Source organism: Acinonyx jubatus, chromosome A2 (assembly GCF_027475565.1).
Source record: "Acinonyx jubatus isolate Ajub_Pintada_27869175 chromosome A2, VMU_Ajub_asm_v1.0, whole genome shotgun sequence".
Classification (NCBI taxonomy): Eukaryota; Metazoa; Chordata; class Mammalia; order Carnivora; family Felidae; genus Acinonyx; species Acinonyx jubatus.
Genome location: NC_069383.1, coordinates 121739690 through 121758750, shown reverse-complemented (window position 1 = coordinate 121758750; position 19061 = coordinate 121739690). Strand labels below are relative to the sequence as shown.

At 37.7% G+C, this 19061-nt stretch overlaps 1 protein-coding gene across 8 annotated transcripts in view; it reads left to right on the top strand.

Annotated features, from left to right (window-relative positions):
- The window catches only part of LOC106969548 (contactin-4), an 884673-nt gene that overhangs the window by 688949 nt on the left and 176663 nt on the right, over positions 1-19061 (top strand). For 7 of the 8 annotated variants that reach the window (XM_027042504.2, XM_027042501.2, XM_027042502.2 and 4 more), the window contains one exon: positions 18635-18832. In XM_027042504.2, coding sequence (XP_026898305.1) covers positions 18635-18832 — 198 coding nt within the window. Of the gene's footprint in view, positions 1-3828; positions 3958-18634; positions 18833-19061 lie in introns of those variants that run through there. The other variant, XM_053219039.1, reaches the window with a different exon arrangement.

Sequence of the window (19061 nt, the reverse complement as noted above, 5' to 3'; positions counted from 1 at the left end):
TTTTCAAAATAAACACCAACTAAAGACTGCTGAGATAATCATGTATTTTAATTAAGGGCTTCCGAATCCTTATGACATGATGATAATAGAAATGCCATGTTTATATATCCAGTAACCAGATCTCATATTTTAGGAGGTTTTAAGAGTATGTAGGACAGTCCCTTGATTTGGGAAATGCTGTTTATTAAATTCACCTCTTGGAGATTTTACAACTTAAGGATTTGGAGAAGTCCTGTAGTGAAGAAATGTACCCAACTTTTTTCAACCTGTAATCTCCCCAACATATTTGTCCACATAGTTTAACATATGGCATATAATGCCTCTTTAAATTCAATTAAACCAGTATTTCATGCATATGTGTTTTAAATGTTGCTTTGTAGAATGGGTGCTCATGTTTTTGTTTTTTTTTTTTCTTATGATCAGTTGTGTTTTTACAGACTCTCAACTTGTTGACCATAGTTCTCTGGTCTGAGTCTTTTTATTACATCCTTGTTCTCATTTCTTAATTAAGTCAGAAGGGAAAAAGTTTCAAGAGATAGACTTGGCAGTTTCTTCTGATAGCTGAACCTTGGCACCCATCACCTTAGAAGTCACTAAGGGCCACATGCAATTCTCCACAAGCTGAGATCTACTAAAAACTAAGATCACCCCTTGTTCAACAGGTCTTGGTTAAGAAGCTTATGGAGAGCCAAAAAAAAAAAAAAAAGAAAGAAAAATTCAAACTCCTGCCACAAGCTGAAAAAGTGCATCTAAGGTCAGGCATCATAAAAGAGGGTCAGCTAATCAGTGTTCACCTAGCAGTTTGTGATCTGAAGGGTAACAGGAATGCTAAAATTATATGTATCTTGTCCCTTATACCTAGCATTAGTATGTCTGTGTTTGTGAAGCTGGCTGAAAATAATTCTGTGCCACATGCCCTCCTTTGCAGAATAACCAAGCCATTTGCTGTTTACCGTCATTTGTGTCTGTCCTGTTCAAACGCATAGTGTGCTAGCACCTGGCCACCTAGTAAATAGCAGATGAACATTGGCTGTCTATACTCAGAGCTTTTATTGAGAGGGACCTTCATTCATTCCACTCTTACTTTCTGTCCTGAATCATCATCCATCAGAGGAGATCAACTACAGAGACACTCCTAGAAAATACCAATCTGCCTGATTCCGCATCCCCATACTCTTGCAGAACTGACTTGACTACTAGAACAACTCAGAGTTGAGGTGACTTGCCCAAGTTCACACCTCTGACAACTGGTAGATGCACCATTCTAACTAAACTTTTAGCCTAAGCTTTTAGATGATATGTTTTTAGTTAGAATCAAGCTAGGTAGACATCTGAGGAAGATGAATTAAAGCAAAGAAGCCAAGAATGCATTAGAGCAGTCCTGTGTTAGCAGAACTCGTCAGGGACAAGGGGGGTAATTTTTGCTTCAAATAGAATTAAAAAGGTAGAATTGGAGAACAAGTTTTCAGAAGTCATCATACAATTGGCCATTGGATATTTGTTGAGATTATATAACGTTCTTCAATATTATGTCAATTGTTTAATTGCTTTGTAATCAACATCCTTTTTGTCATAAGTTTCAAAACCCAATTCAAATGAGCTTGAACAAAAATGAGAACATATTGGCATAAAATTCCCATTAGATGCGGCTAGATTTTAGTTCTCGAGTGATAGTTTTAGGAATCTGTCTATGCATGTTTTGGCTTTACTTTGCTTGAGCTGGCTCTCACTGTATGGTAACCCCAGCAAAAAGAGAGTGACTCATTCCCAGTGATTTTAGCACAAGCTTCAAAATTGACTTTCATGTGCCAGCTTGAGTCACGTGCCCATCCCTAAACTAATTATGGTGACTGGAGGTTATGGGGTGGTGCCGGATAGAAAATTCTGATTGGGTAGACATAGAACATGTGTACATTCCTGGAGCCAGAATGAAGAGAAGCCCAACTCATATAATAGCATCTACTGAGAGTGGGAGAGAAATGGTTCCTAATGAAAACTCGGGGATGAGTTGACCAGGTGGGAAAAACTAAGCACCAAAAACAATCAGTGTCCAGTTGTTGTCTTATATGTATCAAGGTATGTTTGCAGTCCAGGATCCCCAAAGAGTTATTTCAGGATAGAAGAAATAAATACCATGAACCGTAAGATTTACTGTCCTGGAAACATAAGCAGGATTCAGGAAACCTGATTCCCCTAAAACTATATCCCTACTTTATATATCCTGTTCTGTAGTGCTTAGAATGCCAGGAGTATAATAGGCACACAGAAATATTTGTTGAATGAGTGATTGAAAACTAGACATAATGGATACAGTGTTTCAGTTTAGGGTGATGAAAAGTTCTGGAGACAGGTAATGAGTAATAGTTGCACAACAATTTGGATGTACTAATACCACTGAACTGTACACATTAAAGTGGTAAATTTTATGTGTATCTTGCCACAGTATAATTTTTTAAAAGAGAGAAAAAGCCTACGCATTGAGAAAGACAAAATTTTGAGGGCTTCTTTGAGCCTCTTGTTTTCCATTTAAGCCTGCCCTAGTCAGTCACTGGGCCTCAGGGGTTAGACAGTGACCGGTGTGAACAGAAGCGGTTTCCACAAAGTGAGGCACAGATATTAGCTGTCCCCTACTTCATTCAAGAAGAGCAAGGGGCACGAAATGATTTAGGTTCATGGAAATCCAGAAGATTTGCTTTAGGAATGCATGTATGAAAGAGGTTCACTCGCTTTTAAAACTGTATTTTCTCCAAGGGCCAGGCAAGTAATAGTATAAATGATTAAGATACTGTAGGCAAGGTAGAGATCCACATGATCCCTTCAAACAGGCCAGCCACTGCTCATCTTTGGCCACTCACTGCCTTGATGAGAAATGAGGTCAGTATTGGGTGGCCTTGTAGTTTTCCCTGAGGAGACTTAAATGTGAAATTCCCTGTGAAATCTTTCAATTTTTGAATGTTGGCCATCATTGAAAAACACTTTAAGATAGTAAGCATGGGAAACAGAACAAAACTATTACACAGATCTGGCTCATCGTCCCCCACCTTGAAATAAATGTTGTAAATGTTCCCGTCTTTCTATTTATTTTCATTTTCTTCGGAAGCTCAAACTATTGTTCACTTTGCCACAAAACACAGTAATGACCCCGTGCATTTAGTGTATTTTACTGTATAGGGTGACTTGTGTGGTTAGAACAAATATAATCATTCCAGTTTTACTCTTTTTTTTTATTTTTTATGTTTATTTTTAAGAGAAAGAGAGAGAGCAGGGAAGGGCAGAGAGAGGGAGACAGAGGATCCAAAGCTGGCTTTGTACTGATAGAGAGCTCGATGCACGGCTCGAACCATGGACCATGAGATCATGACCTGAGCCAAAGTCAGATGCTTAATCAACTGAGCCACCCAGGCGCCCCCAGTTTTACTTTTGAAACCACTGAGGCTTTAAGTAGAGTTACTTTAAATTTGCACCCAGATTATGTCATGAAACTTCAGGTCATTTCTTTGTTTCAAAACTCCCCACCAGCTTCTGCTATATCATTTATCAAGATCAATTATTTTTCCCTTTCATCAGAGAAAGCTGAGTTTCTCAATTCCCCACAACTCCTTTGTTACTTAGATGGGAGAAAAAAAAATCGTTACCTATGTGAAACTATAGAAGAAGATTTGTGTATTTAGATCTAATAAATTCAATAACCAGGGAATTTAAATCATATAATATTTCCCATCTTTCCAGAGATAGATAGACTTTTTTTCCTGAGGGAACTTTTAACTTAAGAATGTGTTTAAATCCCCCTGGCATGACGGAATAATCATTAATGTTTACAGTTGCTATAGCAACTAGAAATGCTGGCGATTGAGTAGGAAAAGAGCCTGAGAGAGGAAGATAAGCTGTGTCAATTATTGAACATCTGTCAAACATTTAGCCAATTTAAAGTGACAGGCAAAATGCTCAAAGTTGAAGGTGGGTGAAATGTATTTTTCCTAACATTCACTTAAGAACATCATTTTTGTATTGTTTTGGCACTATTACAGAGGGGTAATTAACTTTTATTTTCATCCATGTAAAAGAGGTATTTTTGATGAGTAAGATATGTTTGCATGTGTAATTTTTTATGCTCTGATAGTATTAATCCACATCTACTGGATGTTGCTTTACAGTGTCTGAGCTCTTTTGCATACATTATTTAATTTAGTCTCATGGTAATGCACACATTTGGTAAGTAATATCCATTTTATAGAATTTTGCATTTTATGGGAACAGAGAGGTGAAAAAGTGTGTTTCAGAACGTATGCTTCTTCATTCAGGACTCTCCTCTCCTCATCCTAGCCACTACTCATTTATGCAGAGGCAGCACCCTACATATTTGTCACATGTGTGTCCACTACCCGCTCTTGTACCGTGGCAGGCAGATCAATTATGGCTCCTTTTTCCTTGAGTACCACTGCATCCTCAAAACCCTAACGTAGCATTCTGGAGAGCCAATACCAATTAGGCAGAGCTCCCCAGTCAAGTTAAAATCTATTTGCAATCCCTGCCCAGTAATGATTTCTCACCTTTGCTTGGTGTTTTCTCGTTTACAAATCGTTTTCATGTATATGGTTTTATTTGGTCATCAAGCCTCTGAGGTGAGGGTTATCCCTTCTTTACATGTGAGAAAATTGAAGCTTAGAGAGATTAAGTGATTTGGCCAAGATCACAAAATGAGGTGCAGGACATCTCCCTACTGCCTTTCAACTACACTATATGAGAAAAGAGCAGTAGGTGTAAGAACTAAGGTCATGGATTCCAAGTCCTGCCCTAATCACATGCTAATTACAAACCAAACCACACCAAACCAAGAAAGGTTAATGCCTCCCGAGGTACTTCTCCCTGTTCCTGAAAGGAGAGTAGTAGACAGATTTTCTCTGGGATACTTTCCTGCTCTCAGTCTGTAATACATGAGTTCTAAATATAACTTTACTGCTAAGTTTCCCAATCATAGCATTTGTTTATTACCTACCATATGTTTATCATTGCCCCCCCCTCCTCAACTTCTAGAAAGTGAGAGAACAAATTAGTTTTAAGTTACTATTTTGCTACTTGAGCTTATTAGCATGAATATACTAGTGCTACACAAATGGTCAGAAGATTTAATTTTCTGGGTTAGTTTTGCTTAATGCCAAGTTTTAAATATTCTCTGTGTTCCTCACTTTTCCTTTCCTGGAAAATAGATATTACATCCTAGAAATGAATCAAATGAATACTACAAAATGAAAATAATTTCAAAAAATGAGTACGACACTAAGATAAGATGTCATTGTAGCTTTATTAATCATAAACCCTGATCTGGTCTGTTAACATAAGTGGATGATTTAGAATGGATCTTTGCCATGAAGTTGAACGAATGTGTAGATGATCAGACAATTGTTTTCACAATCTTTGCTTTAGCAGTAATACCAATAAACATTAACATTTTTGAGTACTTGTATTTGCTATACACTGTGCTAATTGTAATTAAGCACTTTGCTTATTACAACATCGCCTTTGATCTTTTCAGCCACCTATAAAGTGTATTATTATCCTCACTTTTCAGATGAGGAAATTGACTCTTAGATAAGCTAAGTCACTTTCTGGGCCTTATAGAAGGGGCAAAGTTTCAGGACCAGAGAAATATGTCTAACTCCAAATACTAGAGTACATATTTGACTGGTTATAGAAAATACTCTTAAAATACCTTAGGTGAGGATATTTTATTTAAACACACACACACACACACACACACACACACACACACACAGACTTAGACATCAGATAGAGAACTGTGATGATCAGATGTTATTTTCCTCTGAAAGTTTTTCTTGAAGCTGCCCCCCCCACCGCCGTCTTTGCTGCATTGCCATAAAAGTGATACAAGAGTCATTGGTAAGAATCCACTATTTCTTTTTTTTTTTAATCCATTATTTATTTTATTTTGACACACACACACACACACACACACACACACACACAGACAAAGCGCGCAGGGAAGGGGCAGAGAGAGAGAAAGAGATAGAATCCCAAGCAGGCTCTTCACTGTCAGAGCAGATCCCCACACGGGGCTCCATCTCACAGATCATGAGATCATGACCTGAGCCGAAATCAGGAGTCAGAGGCTTAGGCAACTGAGCCACCCAGGCACCCCAAGAATCCACTATTTCTAAGAGCTGGTAATTTAAAGAACAATTTTCTTTTAATTTTTAAGTTAATTTATTTTGAGAGAGAGAGAGAGAGAGAGAGAGCACAAGTAGGGGAGGGGAAGAGGGAGAGAGAGAAAGAGAAAGAATCCCAAGCAGGCTTTGCCCTATCAGCACGGAGCCCAATGTGGACTCAAACCCACAAACTGTAGGATCATGACCTGAGCCAAAACCAAGAGTCAGATGCTCAACCAACTGAGCCACCCAAGTGCCCTGATTTAAAGAACAATTTTAAATGGTAGTGGGTAGTGGGATATTAGTATACAATGATTTTTCAAAGGACATTCTGAGGGGACATATGAATGATGGTAAGAAAAGGACATTACTAAATTGGAGAGGGGAGGTAAGCTAAGCCTCTAAGTAGGAAAAGAAATGACAAGGGTTTTTATTGGTTAAGACATTTAATCTAGAGTACAGAAACTCAGTGTCCACTAGGGAATTTTTTTAATGAACAGATTTACTGATTTTTTTTTAAAGCAGCTTACATGAAAGACAAAAATGTTTCCTCAAAATTGATTTTCTCAAGTAACTCAGATACCACCTGCACTCACTTGCTTTGCGTATCAGCTCTCGGTCTTAGCTTCATCCTCTCAAATCAACTTGTCTCTAGCACATTAAACATGGGCATGAGGCACTTTGCTCACAGCCCCTACATCTCAAAACCTGAAGGAGAAAAAAAGGCCCCCTTTTGCAGGGATTGAATTTTAGAAGATTCTGATTGGCTGGCTTTTGTCATATGAGTCTTCCTGAACCAATTACTGTGCCTTAGGGGATGAGGTAATATGATTGGTCTACCTCAAGACTCATGCCCATTCCTACGGCCAGCCTTTGAGGAATGATGATTGGTTATCATGAGAACCAAAGGAAGAAGTATTGCCGAGAAGAGTTAACTTAACCTTTTATGGCAAACCAAATAGTAAAGAAAAACTCAAGGATGATTAATCATTCATCTGGTTCTATCCACCACATCTCAAGGCAGAATTTGACTATTATGGTCATTGAATATCTTTTATGTTTATAAAGGTACAAGTAAAAGTAAATTCTTCTCTTTGGGAAGGACAGATCTATTTTTAATAGACCACCAGGCCAAATGCATTTGTTATTGGTCTTACTTCAGCATTGGCATAATGCAGACAAGAGACGGCAAAAAGCATCTCTGATTACAATGAAGACTAGTATTTGCTTGGCAAATTTGATTAAGGGTTAATTTAGACTCAAAATTTAAATGTCAGTTGTTTGAATTTCAGACCACATCTTTAATTGAGGAGGAGGAGGGTGTAGAATTGTTTAATAATCTGATGAAAAGGCTGTATATCAGTGACTTGTGTGGGAGTTGGTGACATTGCTTGAAAACTTGTTCTGTTACTCATATAACTGCTTGAATCCTTTTAAAAATGTAAATAATTATAGTTTAACTGACATTTTCTACCATTTACTCAAAATTGTTAATCATTCCTAAGAATGCCTTTCAGTTCCCACATTGAATATTTTTTCCTTTCTCCCCAGAAATTGCTAAGCTTCAGGTAATAAGACAGATTTTGATTATGTTGTGACAAACAGCACATGTTCTAATAATGATGATGTGTGCAGCCTTTTCTTAGAAAATATCTTTAAATGTTGATATACAAGTGACCTGTATATCCTGATATTTCAAGATTTAACTGGTCAGCTAGCTAGTTCCCTGATATTCTGAGCATCTCTTGAGTGCCATACAAGATTAGGTACTGTGGCATTCAAAAGCAAACAAGATGGTGGTGAACCCTGAAATAACCCCCACTGTAGTTATTTCAGCAAAAGGCCTGGCAAGATCAGTCATGATAACCTCTGTGCCCACCTTGTTACTGGCTCAGTTAAGCTGAAAGGTGCCATTGCAATGGCTTCCAGCATAGGAAAAGAAATCTTTGCCTAGGTGTCAGCTTTAATCCTAAATCTAAATTCACTAGTTTTCTTGGTGGTCTTAGAATAGATCACTTGTTTTCCTATGTCTCACTTTCCCTGTCCCTCCAATGGAACCAATCTTTATTCTGCTTATTTCCTCTACTTATTAGTAGAGGCAACAAGTGAGATTATGGATACTCAAGTGTTTTGAAGTGTAAAGAATTAAACCAGTTGTGATTCTGCTCATGTACTTATAAGACGTAGCCTTACTTATGGGGCGCCTGGGTGGCTCAGTCGCTTGAGCGTCCAACTTCAGCTCAGGTCATGATTTCACAGTTCGTGGGTTTGAGCCCCGCGTTGGGTTCTGTGCTGACAGGCCGGAGCCTGGAGCCTGCTTCTGATTCTGTGTCTCCCTCTCTCTTCTCTCTGCCCCTCCCCTGCTCACGCTGTCTCTCTCTGTCTCTCAAAAATAAATGTAAAAAAAAAAAGAAATTAAAGAAAAAGACGTAGCCTTACTTAAAATAGATTTGAAAACCTGGCTCACCAAATCCAAGTTTCCTTCCTTCTATGTGGTAATAATATCTTAGTCCAGGGATTAGTGCCCTCTTTGAGTAACTGCGGTTCTGGCCAGGCCACCCAGGTGTCATCTGGTTACCTGAGTTTTATTGGCACATGTCATTTAGCCTGTTGTGTTGTATGGGCTAACCATCTCTGCATGCCTACCTCTCTGCTTTTACTGCGTCTTTTTTCCCTTAAGTATTTGGAAGACTATGAATTAGTCACCTTTTCTTACTGCCATTTTGTAAACTCAGTAAAACTGCATGTCAGAGAGTCAGAGATAAAAGGAAAGTTTTTTTAGAGAAAGGGCTTAGCCATTCTGATTTGAAAAATGTACATTCTGATATTATAGATTTTCTGTCCTTCTCTGATTTCAGTGATTCTGCTTTGCAATCAGTGGTCTAATGGAAGTATTGTATACTCTTCTTTATAGGTAACTTGTTTCTTACTAATGCTTTTGACCTAGAGTTTAGTAATGAATTGGTGCTCTAGGAAACTTGGGACATTTGGAATTCCAATTCAATTCAACTAATATTCACTAGCTGATTACAGAATGGGAGGGACGAAAGTGAAGCATATGTTCCCCTGCCATATGTATTCTTGTCCACAAGTAATTCTTGAATCTGGTAGCTGGAGAAGAGACAAGTAATTGAATAATTCTAATATAGGAAAAACAAAATTTTAATATGTGAAATAATGTGTAGTTGCCGCGAAGCAAAAGAGAAACACATGTTGATTTGGTTGATGAGCAGAGACCACATATATTTTTCCAGGAGGGAAGATGGCTCTTTGCAAAAGGTAGCCGTTGAGATAAGCAGAAGGCAGAAGGGCATCCTGAGAGAGAGTGACCAAGCCTAGGCAGGGAGATTGAAAAACATAGAGCACATCAGGGGATCAGTGACTGTTTTTCCACTTTACCTTAAGCAACTCTACTTAGCAGGACAAACATTTCTTAAAATATAGTTTTGTCGGTAAGAGCAAATCACAAAAAAGCTAAAAAACAGAGGTCTCAGCTTACAGCCGAGACAGGTAGGCATAGCCTTCCCATAGTGCCTTATCTTTTTATTTAAAGGTGATTTCAGAGAAAATAGATATGTATTATATGACAAAGTAATCAGAGTAATCAACCTCTCTGTTCTTTTGCAGAGCCTAGTTTGAAGAGTACTCCCCCAGAATATGGACTTACATGGAGAGAGGAGTAGGAAACTAAGACTAGATAATTTGAAGTCCTGCTTTGGAAGGACTTGACAACTATGCTGATGTATTTTACTTCATCCAGGTTGCAGTGGAGATCACAGAGGACTTGTGTGGGAAGGAGGAATGGGATCCAAAACTGCTCTTTAGACAAATTAATCTGGCAGTGGTGTGTGGGTTGGCCTGGAAAGTTGGAAAAATGGCAGGATGTTCTTAGGCCAATGACAGGTAATGGTGAGATGGGCATAGAAGCAAGAAATCCTGTGGAATTCTAATCCACAGGATTTGGATACTGACTGGATATACCTTCCCCAGCAATACAGCCCCCAAAATTTCTAGAGACAATCCAAGATCTGGCAGAAGGCCTTGTAGGAAAGGGACATAAGTTTTAAGCTGAAAGAGGTATATCTCATTTTTTTCAGCCCAATTCTCACCTGAGGAAAAGTGGCTTTCTCTCTAGAATGGGGCATTGAACTTTGATAGGTATCTTTTTAACCAGCATGCAGTTTCACATTGTCTCAAGTATTTTATATTTTACTTTGGCTGTCAAAGGTATCTATGCTTTAAGGAATTAAAACTTACCAGATGAGCTTTGGATGTTGTATTTCAGTTCTTTATAAAATACGATAGTACCTTTGATTTCTTTAAATGCCAAATTTTTAACAAGTAACTGAAAGAAGCACCCTTTAATCCCAATGAACAGTATCTTTTTTTTCTGCCTCTCATAGTCCATTCAAACTATCGCAGAGAGATAGCCTTACAGGTTTGACTACGTAAAGAGGGCTGGACCACCGCTCATCACAATCGTACAAACCTCTAATGTTTGTTCTGTGTGGTTTTGGTGTCATCCCTACCTTCCTTCCATCAAAATACTCCAATTAGCTTGTGCTTACTCTACAGTATATTTCATGCTAGCAAGAGCATGCAACTAAGTGTCAATTCCATTTCTTTGCGTTTCCTCTCTGTATTTCAAAACAGGTCACACACTCAATTGCCAACTGAGCAATATGGGCCTGTGTAAGAAGTAGGGATTGGTAAAGGCTGTGGCACAATGGAGACCCCCAGCCCTCTCCTAAATGGGCAGCCGCTACTCAGCTCTGCCAGTTGTTTCCCTCATGGAATGAGAGACTAGCGTGTTTCTCTCTTTTAATGCACTGTTTCTCCCGGTGTGATCTCCAGACCACCAGCAGCAGCACCTGGGAACTTGTTTCAAATGCACATTCTTAGTCTCCATCCCTGACCTTCTGAATCAGAAACCGGGTGTGGAACTCTGCATTCTGTATGGTAACAAGGCCCTTCTGGTGATTCTGAGCTCACTCAAGTTAGAGAACCATTAGTGGAGTGGATGCTGTGTTGCACTTCCCTGATTTCTCTTGAGGACTGATAACTGAGAGCTGTGTTTGAGTTTCAAGAAAATCTCAATATCTAGATGTTCATGTGATTTTTGCTCTTTTTAAAGCCTGTGAAACCGTAAAAGACATGCATGCTTATGCAAGCTAAATCCATTCTGTGTGCCGTCACTTTGCAGCCTCTACTCAAGAGTCTGAATGTGCTAACTTTGAAAAGAATGCTGTTCTGTTGAAAAAAATATATGGATTCTTTCCTTAGTGTATGAAAGTTTGCTGACACCAGACCTAGACGATATTTCCCAAACTTTTTTTACTGATATTTTTCTGAGAACAAAAGAGAGTCAGCATGTACCCCTGGGAATCTGGGAACATATCCTGAAGCAGTGAACCACAAGCACATGGTTTTGTTGAAGCCTCGCCTTATACATTTATGATTTGTATGGGTTTTATATCTATTCCATCATATACTTATATTTGGCTTATGCTCAAGACAATGTGTTAAATTGCCCTCAAGTTAAATTCTTTAACTTTTGCCTACAAAATTTTAAAGAAAGTCTACACTCCAGAAAAGTGTCTAATTCATCCAGTAAGATAGAGGCAAGAAAACAAGAAGTAACCCATAAAAGGGAGGAGATTGTAAACTATACACAAGAGCAACATTTACAGGCTATATACTTGACTCGAAGATGTCCCTTTTTCCATCTTATTTCCCGTACCTCCACTCTCACATCTGAGTGACCAAAGCACATGTACCAAATAATCATTGAGCGAAAAGTCAGGAGGCTTATTTTTAGAAGTGCCTGCCCCCAGTTTGCATGAGATTTGGCACTAGGCCTTTTCTAACCCTTGCCTCACACGGTCACCATTTCATTTCTCCTAAATCACTTTTACAAAGATGGTGAAGAATTTTGACCTTAGGTACCAGCACCAATTGATTGGAAGCAACTGCCTAAAGCACTGTATGGAGAATGATTGTGAATTTGTGTGTGGCATAGTCAGTTACTGTGTCAGCCATGGGTGGAGGAGTTAGCAGCTAGTGGTCCAGGTGACAGATACGTGTCACCCCTGCTCTATTCAGTACCAGTTACTATTGAAAAACAATTTCTGAATTCTGGGAGGTCCTGCTTGATGCTGGAGACTTGTCTAAACCTAGTTCTCTGAGTCACAAAGCATCCATGTTAGGGGTCCTTTCAGCCACAGGCATGATTTCAGCAACCTACATAGTATAGTGCCACGGCCAGCATTGTAATCATTCAAAGCCCATTAGTCTATGTCGTAATTAATAGAGGTATAATATCTGTCCTATTGTGGCCCTTCAGATTTCAGCTTCTCTTAGACACCTCTCTCCTCCTTCTGTTTCACGAAATGCTGTTGACTGTATGACAGTCAAATATGACTTTATATTGATCTTTTAGGGTGTTAGTATAATTAGAGGTTTTATCCAGAGGCATCTTCTCTGAAAAGCCAGAAGTCTGTCAGCCACTCCCTCTTGGGAGATCTCACAAATCTTTCCTATGACAACACACTCTTCTCTTAGGCTTTCCTACTGCCTATTTATGATGTAAAATCACTAGTGCTGTTTAGTGCTTGACTTTTCTGGTACAATTCTTATTTTTTCTGGAATTACTTAGATTACTCCCAATTTATAACATCTCTCTTTTCCTAAGTTCATAGGAAGACAAAATACATATCAATCCATTTATAAGCAAGAAAAAACAAAAAAGCAAAACAAAACCAAAAAAAACACACAAAAACACATTCATTCTTAAAAGCTGACACCAACATGTTTAATGTTCAATTTCGCTCTTAGTTTAGGCAGGGAAACTGTTCTTTTTATTATTTCTATTTTTCAGATGAGACAACTAAGAAGTGGAAATTACTTTCTAGCTGATAAGCCCTGAAGCCAAGACTCAATCCATATATTTTGACAACAAATCCAGGGATCTTGGAACTGGGTTATGCTTTCTCCCTTCTTGCCCAGGAAAACTGCTAATGGGTTCCAATCCCTGTCTTTAGTTCCATTGCTTAGCTGAGCTCAATGATTTTGTGAGTTGGTGTTTGCTAAATATTTGGCCAAGAAGTAAACCAGTGAATATATTCATATAACCCACTGTATCTATAGAATCACTTAAGATACATTTTTCACATCTACCTGCTTAGAATATCTCAGTTTAAATTCAACTTCACAACCCTGTACAAAAAGTAGAATTAAGTATTGATAAAACTATCTAAAAATAAGGAGACTCTCATACTGTTTAAATAATTTATTAAAGTGAAAGTGGTTACAACATAAGGACTAGAATCCAGATATCCTGAGTTAATTCTACTATCTTTTTTCTACACAATACAACACAGCTTAATTGAAATAAATGTAGTATACTGTACTGTGTGTGTGTGTGTGTGTGTGTTTATAAAAGTTCTAGTTCTGTGGGTGCCTGGCTGGCTCAGTCAGTAGAGCGTGCAACTCTTGAACTTGGGTTGTGAGTTCAAGACCCACATTGGATGTAGAGATTACTTAATTTTTTAAAATTTAAATAAAAAGTTCAAATGTTCTGATTTTATCTATAACTACCTGTGTGATTCTTATCAAGCTACAGGGTATCTTTGGATCCCACTTTTGTCATTTGTCAAATTAAGATTTAGGGTTTGATGTTACACATGTAGAGTTGTGGACTTTTAATGCTAAAAGATACTTAGAGACCATCTAGTTGTACTCCCTCATTTACAGATAAGTAAATTTACAGATAAGGAAAACTGATCTTTTCTAGCTCTAAAATAAATTCAGAGAGGACCATATGGGTTCCTAACAGAATCAACTCTTGTGAATACTGTGACTACCCACCTACCAAATGTGTGGTTGTGATCCACGCATGTAGCTTCTCTAGACTTAAGTTTCCTGCTCTGTGAAATTCAAGGGGTCATGCTAAGTTTTCTTTCACATTTAAAACTTTGAGGATTAAGAAAGGCATCTTTGAAAACTGACATTTGTGCTACCCCTGGGACAGGACTCAGAATGTCATGAAGCATAACGTAAGTCTGGAAAGAAATTAGCATCAGGAACACGTTAAGAGCATCCATCCAAAGGACTCTGATCACAGGGTGAATTTGCTCAATGAATACTTAAATTTGAAAATTGCTTGATTGATGTCTTACTTGAAAACTAATAACCCAACATTCTTTGCTGTTGGCCCAAAAATATGGAAAAACGAACCAAGTAAGAGAGTGAAGTTTTGTTGTTCATTTCCTATAGATTTGGAGGCTACAAGCCAAAAAACCATCACCAGGTCCTTCTTCCCTAATGGATATCACATTATAACTAGTCTCAGCATTTTTCAGTTGAGCATCAGAAGCTTCACAATCTATTAAACATTGTATTCCAAGTATCTGTTGACTGAGTTGTTACAAATTGCCAATGGGACAGGAACTGTCTGTCATTTCCAGAGCAATTAGTGTGTGAAAACTTATCAAAAGAAATCTGTCAAGTTTGAATAAGTATAAATACTGCATAGAAGTCCCTAAGGAAATCAAACTGAGTGGGATACATTTTTCCTCATTGCAGCACATTAGAATTTATTTTGTTTTATTTACTTGGCTCTGTTTTTTAGCATGTTGATAGCATGTCATTTAACCCAATGGATTAATGTTTTGCTCTGATAAAAATAGACTTTGCTTTTTAGAGGAGAACTAGAGTGTCTCCTTGAGTGATACAGTAGTGGCTCCTTCCTTTCAAATTTGGAGAGCTCTTGTTTGCTTCCTGGAGGGAGCACTGGAATGGGAGTATGGCTAAAAGGACTCTTAGATACAGGTCTTCTTCGACTTAGGATGGGGTTACATCCCAATAAACCCATTGTAAGTAGCAATGCATTCACTTAGCTTAGCCTCCCATAAACTCTGAGAACCATCTGTAGTCTCCTTTGCCACTTTTTGACTCTGTGACCTTACCCTTTCTAGGCTTAAGATTTTTCATGTCTTTAAAACAAAGAAATAGAACAGGTGATCCACTGGGTAATTTTTAGCTTTACTGCACATTTTACCTGCACTGATGCCTGCATTATCATTGTATTATACTTCTTATGCTCTTTCCCCCTTGTCCTGGAAAATAAAAATATACTGTTTACAAGAAGTGATATTTGCTATAAAAAAAAAGAATTAATATCTTAGAGATGTCCCCCGTTCAGGAGGCTCAGCATGATCTCACCAGTGCACCAACCAAGATTTTTTGAATGACATTTGTATTTTAGGACTCAACAGTATTTACAAAGGTCACATGTTCAACTGATGTTAGTTATGATCTTTAACACCATCCATTTAAGACCATTTTTGGCGACTGCAGTATGTTCCTTTTTCTACACCATGGAAAATGGCCATAGTGTTATATTGTTATTATATTTTGGGAAGCTTATTATAATTTTAAATCAACATTTTGTTATTTTCTGTTGTTTAAACTCATTTAATGATCCTCCCAACACTGAAGTGATAGAGTTAATTATCTTCATGTTATACTTAACGTTTGTTGAATTGAAGTCATTACTATTTGTTCAGGGTTTCCCAACCTAGGTTTTGTGATCTATTAATAGATGTTTTAGAAAAATGGTATATATGTAGAGGGGACGAGGAGATTTTATGATCAGTAGAAGAGATTTTATTATCATTTTATACAGTAAGTTGGTATGCTTAAACTTATGCTCTAAGGAATTTGAGGAATCTTGACATATTAAAAATCTCTTGCAAGTCTTGAAAGGATAAATTTGAAAATCTATTAAAATTTATTTAATCTAGGTCTTCTCAAAGCCATTTGATCATGTAACCCATCTAAATTTAGGAGAGGTGGGAGGAAGAGAACTTCTGTAAACAAGAAATTAACATTCCAAGGACCACAGTTCAGGAAATGCTGCAGTATATGCTTAAGGTTGTTTGTATCTTCTCCTAAAGCACTAAGTCACTTATGTCACAAAAGCAGTGAAACCAGAATAATTAGCGTATTTTTAAGTAGCCAAACAGCATGTTAATTGGGTTTTTTTTTTGTTTTTACTTTTAAAATGGCTAACTTTTAATGATTTAGATGTGCTTATGATTCATAGTGCTTTCACATAAAAGAATCCTCACTACATACCTGCATCACATTTGTTATTATCCCTACTTGATAGGTTAAAAGTTGAAAGTGAGAATGTTTAAGTGTCATTCCTTATGTAATACAGGTTTAAATTTTGGTCTTTTTTTTTACCTCCAATTAGAAAAATGACAAATTAGATGTCCTTTTTTCTTTCTTTCTTTCCTTTTTTTTTTTTTTCTGATATCCATGGTCCATACAACTTTCTAATTGCCTTGTCCCACAGAATTCAGCGAGGTTGCTATCACTGGCCACTAGCAACAATCTTGAGAAATGTCTTTAGAAAAAGAAAATACAGTTTTGTGTATTTGATTACAGCTTTCCTTGGCGGTGTGGGTTGATTAATGTTGTGCTGGTAAATTACTTTCTAACTTCTACCTTGTGATTTTGGAGATGCTAATTTATACTTAAATCTCTCATGTAGCTAATTAGGGCATAGACAGTGTTCTCCTCATTGTTCATATGAGAACATTGATATGCTCAGAGATCTCTTGGTTTGCCCAAAACTCACACACAAATTGAGTGACCAGTACATAGTGCTGTGCTGTTTGCTCTGCTGTTTGTTAAAATCTCCTGTTTTTCATGGGTAAACAGCCATACCAATTGAACTTCCCCATGATCTCTTATAGGGGCTTTCCTCCCCCAGATTTTAGTTTCTTCAGGAAGTGACTAGCTTGCTGGGAAGCACTTGCTTATTTATACTGAGTATCCTCTTGACATCAGCATGGGGTTACTTATAATTACAGGCACATGCGTAAATAAAATGATTAACTATTCTCATATAAACATAATTATATCTCTCTAAAATAATACAGGAGGAAATGTTATAATCCAGTGATAAAGGGAAAGCAATCTGCATGACCCCTCCTTTGTATGTAAACAGTGGATTATTAAGGCAGAATATGTTTCCTGTTGCACATTTGGTTATTGAGGTCAATCACGCTTGGGACTCATCTAAGTATTAAACAACAAAAATGCCTTTATAGCAATTAGTGTTCTCTTTACAAAGCTGAAGCCTTTCTCCCATTTTCCAAGGACACTGCATACCTTTAAACTTCTGCCTAGAATTCTATTAAAGAAAGATATATAAGAATTCAGCCAGCTGGTTCTGAAACCAGAATCTTCTTTTGCATCTAGTTTTCCCCCTCCCCTACCAATGTAGTTTTTAAAGATAAAGTGGGGGCACATTAATCATTGCCAGTGCCTAGTATATCACTTCTCCAGCTTTGGACACATCTGGAGATCACACTTTAAAGGGAGGAACCATGGAATGCCTCGAGCTGAAGACACTTGATTTCCTTGGAGCAGAGTGGTTCACTGCAGCAATTCATGCCAGCTCACTGTCCGTGAGGGTTCTTCTCAGAAATTGAAAGCATGGGATCACATATTCATTCGCAAAACATTTACCTAAGAAAAATTAGAACTTTGTAACAGATGTTTTCACGTCTGGCTGCCCATTACACAAATCCCACTGGCATTCTGGGATGAATAAGTATTGGCAAAAAAAAAAAAAAAAACAAAAACGTTGCTCTTGGACTGCTGTTTCATACGCAGTCCCTTATAAATATAATAAATTTTTCAGCCAGTATTTTTAGGTACACATTTACATTTGGGACCAGCCCTCCGGCCAGTCAGCATGTGTTTAGCAATTATTTGCTGCAATATTAAACAACCATCTCACTCAAATAATGGAAAAATAGTTCAACTATGCAAGAAAAGAGTAAGAATGTGTGTTGATAGTAAGAAGTTTTGGGAGAAGACTAAACTGAGACCCAGAAATTATTCTGTACCTTCATAGGGCCAAGAGTTTGGATTTAGTTACTTTGTTCTCCAGTGCCAAAGTTTCTCAGTTGATGGAAAACTGTAAAATGTGTTGAAAAACACAAAGTACTATGCCTCACCATAACAATTATTATATATAAAATGAAAGAAGTGATCCAAATGGTTTTCAGGGTGGCTTCCAGCCTTACTGTATCAAAATTATAGAGTGTCTGCGTCTATAATTTGCGCATGAACTCAGTAAGTATTGCGCGGTGCTTGGCACATGCTTAGCAAACTATAAATGCTTATCCCCTTGGCTTAAAGAGGTTGGACTTGTTTTAATCAACTATCACTGTGTTCTTTTTAGTTCTCTAGAGATAAAATCTTATTGACTGACAGTAGGAGTACTAGTAAAATATTTAAGGGATTGTGATCAACTTCCTGTTTATATTTAGCAGGCTGAAAAAAAATCAGTGGGCAACATGTGAATTTCTAACTTGCCCATTTTTTTCATGAATACAGTAGCATTCTAATGCTTGAAAACATTTTTGCAATGATGATTCCTTTGCTTTCAGAGCTCAGTTATGCCTGGATCTTCAATGAATACCCTTCCTATCAGGATAACCGCCGCTTCGTTTCTCAAGAGACTGGGAATCTGTATATTGCCAAAGTAGAAAAGTCAGATGTTGGGAACTATACCTGTGTGGTTACGAATACAGTGACAAATCACAAGGTCCTGGGACCACCCACACCACTAATATTGAGAAATGATGGTGAGTTTCCTAAGGGATTTTGTTTTTCCCGTGTTTTGAGATCATATGTTGCATATGGAAAACTGTTATATTATTGGCACACACACGCTGTCTAAATGAAATGTAAGAAAAGTTTAATGCTTTTTACATTTGGTTACCTATATTTGCTCCACTTGTGTAAGAAGTAAGCCCATGAATCTGTTTTGAAAACTAATTAGAAATTTAATTGCTAATCTCAACAGGAATGGAA